At 42.5% G+C, this 5,861-nt stretch overlaps 1 protein-coding gene across 2 annotated transcripts; it reads left to right on the top strand.

Annotated features, from left to right (window-relative positions):
- The first annotated feature begins 1,404 nt into the window (after window positions 1-1,404).
- On the top strand, window positions 1,405-4,708 carry LOC133881867 (guanylate kinase 2, chloroplastic/mitochondrial). 2 transcript variants are annotated; one of them, XM_062320930.1, is made up of 2 exons: window positions 1,405-2,369; window positions 4,430-4,708. In XM_062320930.1, the coding sequence occupies exon 1, from the start codon at window positions 1,528-1,530 to the stop codon at window positions 2,365-2,367; it is 840 nt and encodes a 279-aa protein (XP_062176914.1). In that variant the 5' UTR covers window positions 1,405-1,527; the 3' UTR covers window positions 2,368-2,369; window positions 4,430-4,708. The 2 variants fall into 2 exon arrangements, with proteins under 2 accessions (XP_062176914.1, XP_062176906.1); XM_062320922.1 differs by having other exon boundaries at window positions 1,405-2,374.
- Window positions 4,709-5,861: the final 1,153 nt, after the last annotated feature.

Genomic DNA, 5,861 nt, shown 5'->3' with positions numbered 1-5,861 from the left:
ATAACCGTTACCAAAGTGTTTGGGTCTTCTAAACTCTTTACCCACTTTTAACCATTTTTACTGGAGGCTTAAGTTCTTGGCATCCGTGACAAAAATCAATAGGTCTACGTAATCACGCATTGTCTCCGCATACTTACTTTCTTAGGTATTTTTTGTTGGGTTGCCCAACTCTAGTTTATTGTAATTTTCTTTTATGTTGCTGTAGTTCTTTTTCATGTATCTATAAAAAAAATGGTTAAATACCCCAGAGGTACCTGAGTTTTACGTGTTTTTAAATTTAGTACCTCAGTTTCATTTCGTATCACAAGTAGTACTTGAATTTGGAAAAAAAAAAAACCCTAGGTAGTACTTGTCAGATTTCTCGTCCAAATTTCAACTTCTCGCCACGTGTCAACCGCTGAGGTTGACACGTGGCACCACATTAAAAAAAAAATTAAAAATTACAAAATTAAAAAAATGATTACAATAAAAAAAAATGAAAAAAAAAAAGAAAAAAAGAAAAAAAAAAAGAAGGGTGGCTGAGCCACCCCCTTGGCCGGTCTGGCCGGTCTGGGGTGGTTTGGCCACCCCACAGTTGAAAAAAAAAAAAAAAAAAAAAAATTTGAAGGGTTTTGGCCCTAGGGGGTGGTCCTAGGGCCACGGGGGTGGTTTGGCCACCCCCAGTCCGGCCGGTCTGGGGTGGCCGAACCACCCCCATGGCCCTAAGGGGTGGTTCGGCCACCCCACAGTTGAAAAAAAAAAAAAAAAAAATTTTTGAAGGGTTTTGGCCCACGGGGGTGGTTCCGGCCACCCCCAGTTCGGCCGGTCTGGGGGTGGCCGAACCACCCCCGTGGCCCTAGGGTCGGCCACCCCCTAGGGCCAAAACCCTTCAAATTTTATTTTATTATTATTTTTTTTTTCAACTGTGGGGTGGTTCGGCCACCCCAGACCGGCCAAGGGGGTGGCTGGGCCACCTCCTTGGCCAAAATGGCCACCCCCATGGTGGCCAAGGGGGGTGGCTCAGCCACCCCTCTTTTTTTTTTTTTTTTTTTTTTTTAATTTTAATCATTTTTTTAATTTTTTAATTTTTAATTTTTAATTTTTTTTTATGTAGTGCCACGTGTCAACCGCTGAGGTTGACACGTGGCGAGAAGTTGAAATTTGGACGAGAAATCTGACAGGTACTACCTAGGGTTTTTTTCTTCCAAATTCAGGTACTACCTGTGATACGAAATGAAACTGAGGTACTAAATTTAAAAACACGTAAAACTCAAGTACCTCTGGGGTATTTAACCCTAAAATAATAATAATAATAATAATAATAATAATAAAAGAAAAGAAAAAAAAGAAAAAGAAAAAAGAAAAAAAATGTCCAATTGGAAGGGTTATCGTGGCATACAGTCGGTCATATGGGAGCGCCGTATAGGAGGGGTATCTCACCCAAAACCAAAACCAAAACCCCCCAATTTTCCCCCTCACTCCCTCGCACGGTTCCGACTCCATGCTCCGCCACCCCACCTGTATACAGTGCACTCACCGCCACCCTCCATGTTACGCAGACTCCTCTCCTCCTCCACTTCTCTCTTCCCCTTAAGAATCCCTAATCCTCTCTCCTATCCCTGTCCCAAAAAGATATTTCTCCCAAATATCTCCCTCTGCTCTCCAATCTCCCAAATGTCACGTCCGCCCTCCGTCCCCATCCCTTCCGTCGACAAGGCCGACCGCGTGGAGCTCATCCGGGCCCTGGAGACCTCGCTGGGCTCCGCGTTCAGCCCCGAGCCCATAACGCCGACCCCAGGCCCGTTAATCGTGGTGATCAGTGGGCCGAGCGGGGTCGGCAAGGACGCCGTCATCAAACGGCTGAGAGAGGTCCGTCAAAACCTTCACTTCGTCGTCACCGCCACGAGCCGAGCCAGGCGACCCGGCGAGGTCGACGGCGAGGACTACTACTTCGTGTCCAAGGAAGAGTTCCTGAGAATGGTGGAGAGGAACGAGTTGTTGGAGTACGCGCTTGTGTACGGCGAGTACAAGGGGATTCCGAGGCGGCAGGTGCGGGAGTACATGGCGAGGGGGTGCGACGTCGTTTTGAGAGTGGATATCCAGGGCGCCAGAACGCTGAGGAGGATTTTGGGGGACTCGGCGGTGTTCGTGTTCGTGGTGGCGGAGAGCGAGGCGGTGATGGTTGAGAGGCTGGTGGAGAGGCGGACGGAAAACCGGGAGCAGCTGCTAGTGCGGATCGCCACGGCGAGAGAGGAGGTGACGCACGTGAGGAGCTTCGACTACGTGGTGGTGAACAGGGACGGGGAGCTCGAGAGGGCGGTGCGGCTCGTGGAGTCGATCATCGACGCCGAGAAGGCGAAGGTGCGGCAACGTGGGGCTGTGATATAGCGGTGAGGTATGCTATTTATGTGAGGTTTTGAGTGAAATGAAATTGTGATTTTGTTGTTTGATTTGAGTAGTAGATATGTTTTGGAGGTTAGTGAGTGGAATTTAGGGGTTAGAGTGGTGTGATTGTGAGTTACGTTTGTTATCATGGCTGGAGTGTATGGATTGTATGGTTTGTTGCTGTGCTGGATGGCGCAACGTAGTAGGCATTCGGCTTATCAACATTATGTGTAGCAAAGCTTTTTTATGTAGGTAAAAACAAAACTCACGCATTCGACCTTTTACCTTGCCTCGTTAGGCCTTTAACCTCATTCTGGATCTGAATTAAAACCCGAAAATCAAGAGAAAGAAGAGAGTACAAAACAAGAGAAAAAGTGAGAAGGAACTTACGGTAGTTGGGTGGCAGATCAAGCATTAATAGTTCGTCATTGTGTCCTTCCTCAGTTCAAGATTTCACTCAATAAGAGTTCTCCAGAGGATCAAGCCAGAAGGATCCTCTGGATTGGCAGCATATGGGGTGTTTGGATCGTCAACCTGCAGTGGTCTTTGGGTTTGACGGCTGACGAGAGGTGTTTTCATGGTGGTTAGAGACTGTTTGAAAAGTTTTGTGATTTTGGGTCTTGGGTGGGGTGGTTTCAGTGGGTTTGAGGCGTGGTGGTGATCATTAGCTTTGGTCCTAGTCCATGTGTGGCTGGTCAAGGTTGGGATACGTGGGTTCAGGTCTAATGTGGTGTAGGGTGCAGGTGTTGGGTTTGGGTTTGATCGCGGATGTGGTAGTTGAGGGACAGTTTGGAGTGTAAGGGTCTGAAGAGAGAAGCTAGGATTGGCTAACTACTAAGTTTTCAAGAAAACCTCTTGCTCTCTCAACCTGGTTGTGTGGATTTATCCCCTTTCCCCATTATTCCCAATTTATCAAAAAAAAAAAGTTTTCAAGAAGGGGAACGAAAATTGGGTTTTTAATTGACATCAGTTTGGTTGGGCTTTGCCGGACCACTGACCCACAAAATCAACTCGACCGGACAGGCATCAGTCTCGCGGCATTCAAAACTACATCGCCGTGCCGAACTATCATGAACTGGTCAATGTCGATCTGTTTTAGGTTGGTAGTGGTATTGTTAGGATTCTGGGTCTCTTGATGCCTACCCTCCACTGCACAGCTACATATCTAGCATGTCTTCCTTTTCAGTTGCAGCTCTGATCTCATCCCGGATTTTGTTGAAGGATCCCTTTAGGGCAGGAGAATCATCCTCAAATCTTCTAGGTTCACCATCTTTGTTATTATCTTTGAAGTTCAAAGAAGAAAGAAAGAGACAAATTGATGGAGAGTGTGATAAATTCTTAGTTGTCCCAGAGACACAAGAGAGAACAATGTTTTTCTTCTTGCCACATGTTGTGCTATTAGATCTATAAAGTGTTCCTTATTTCGCGGCTTTGGAATTTTCCATGCCCCACTTTATATTCGACTAAGTCAGCCCGACTCTGAAAAAAGAGAGCTCTAGAGAGAAGAATAGAAAGAATACTGAAAGATGAAGAAGATAGAACACTCTTCTTACTTTGATAGATGCATGCTTTTTAGGCTGTCCTAAGGCCTACCCTCTATATAATTGATGGACGGATCTCTTGATTGCTTTATACAAATGAGATTCTCACTTATTTATAGGATTACCTCATATAGTTGGATGGTATAAGTGCTGTACATCCAATGGTCCTAAATGAATGGGAGTACATTAAAACATACTTGCGGGAGTTACATTTGAAAGGATATCTATGGTGGGTAGGATTTCAAGTAAGGCTTCCCATTGTCTTCCACAAATGTGGAACCATTGGCACTTGTGGTAGCCTCTAGAACATTCCCTCAAACGCTTGGCATGCATTAAATTTGATGTCATGTGGCTTGGCCAAGAAACGCTTGCATGATCTTTGTGGAAGTGATGCCATGACACGTTTAAGGAGCTTAGCAGTGCTTACAAATTCATCATTTCGTGACTTGTATTGACGTTTTGCAGTTGTTTTTGTGCTATTGTTTATGAGTATACTTTTCTTATTGTTAGTGTTTTTCTTGTAGGTGGAGTGATTATGGCTGTATAAAGAGGAGCTTTGCAAATTCGGCTCTTTTCAGTGGCTGGCTGGCATGGGAATTCATTTTTAATTTTTATTATTTGGCTTGGTGGCAGATGCTTAGTATGATAGTTGTGCAAGTCTCAATCATGAGAAGAAGCCAAAAATGGTAGAGGAGAAAATGGATGATTTATTCCCCAATGTTAATGACATTTAGTTTTGAAACTTTCTAGAATTTTCAATCAGATTCTATATACCTAGAATCGTCCATCAGATTCCATGTTAAGATGTTAATGTAGGATATTGTTACCTGTGATAGGATGAATATTCATTCCTATACATTGAGAAAAAAAAAAAAAAGGAAATTTTCATATTCAAATCAGGATATTTCAGTTTCATTCTGGTACGAGTACAAGTGGGAGAAGCTTTTGAAAGGTGCAAGAGCTGTTTGACAATTTGATATTGCACCTATCTGGAAGGTTTCAGAAATGTGGCAAAAACCTTTTCCCTGGAAATTTTATATTACAATGCATACTTTTAATTTATTTAGCTCAATGTCTATTAACATTCTTCATTTATTGATAGGATAGGTTAGAAATCAACAATAAATAAAATAAAATAAAATAAAATAACTTATGCACACCCAATAATTGTTTAAGGCATTTTTTTTTGCCTCAAAGTGTGTACTCTTTTAACACTTTTCAGGCTCAATAAGCCAATTGGCCCAATTCTAATTCTTTTGCCCATATCATTTTCACTACTTTGAGGGTATATTTGAGATTGCGATTTCGTAGACAAAAAGTACGATTTTAAACTAAATCGCAGAAAATGAATCATTTGGAAATTGCGTTTTAAAAAAATTAAGATTCCCTTTTCAAATTACAGATAAATGGGTGCTTTTTTGAAAACGTAGAATTTTAAAGACTAACTTGAGATTTTGCAAAATCACTTTTTCAAATTGCATATTTTAAAATATCTATTTTAAAACCACAAATCCAAAAAGACCGGAGAGAGAGGAGAGGAAATGAGATTGAGAATGTGTGCGGCACTGGGTAAGAAAAGATAAGACTTAAGAGAAACTATAGACGTGAAATGACGTCATTTTGTGTATATGTACGGGTGGAACCCAATGTATCGGTCCCACCCCAATGTACCTTAGTGTTGTGTCATTGTTGTGCATTGTGAGTGTTTTGATCATTTTCCATAAAATATATGTAAGCGGTTATAACCATTAACCGCCTACCTTAAATTGCTAAACGCCTAATCACATGTGGTTCATTTTTATGTTATTCTCGCTAAAAAAAACAAAATTGGAGAGAAAATAACCGTCGCTAGTCGCTACCACTAGAGGATGGAATAAAGAGAAGGTGAAGGAAAGCCATTTTTACGTTCAAATCACAAAGGCAAAGCTCTGAGCCATCCGTCAGCTACGAAGAGGC

Source organism: Alnus glutinosa, chromosome 1 (genome assembly GCF_958979055.1).
Source record: "Alnus glutinosa chromosome 1, dhAlnGlut1.1, whole genome shotgun sequence".
NCBI classification, from domain to species: Eukaryota; Viridiplantae; Streptophyta; class Magnoliopsida; order Fagales; family Betulaceae; genus Alnus; species Alnus glutinosa.
This window is presented reverse-complemented; position numbering and strand designations above follow the sequence as displayed.

Excerpts from the sequence above, each read along its gene's own strand:
- LOC133881867 (XM_062320930.1), top strand. The coding sequence starts at position 1,528 with ATGTTACGCAGACTCCTCTCCTCCTCCACTTCTCTCTTCCCCTTAAGA.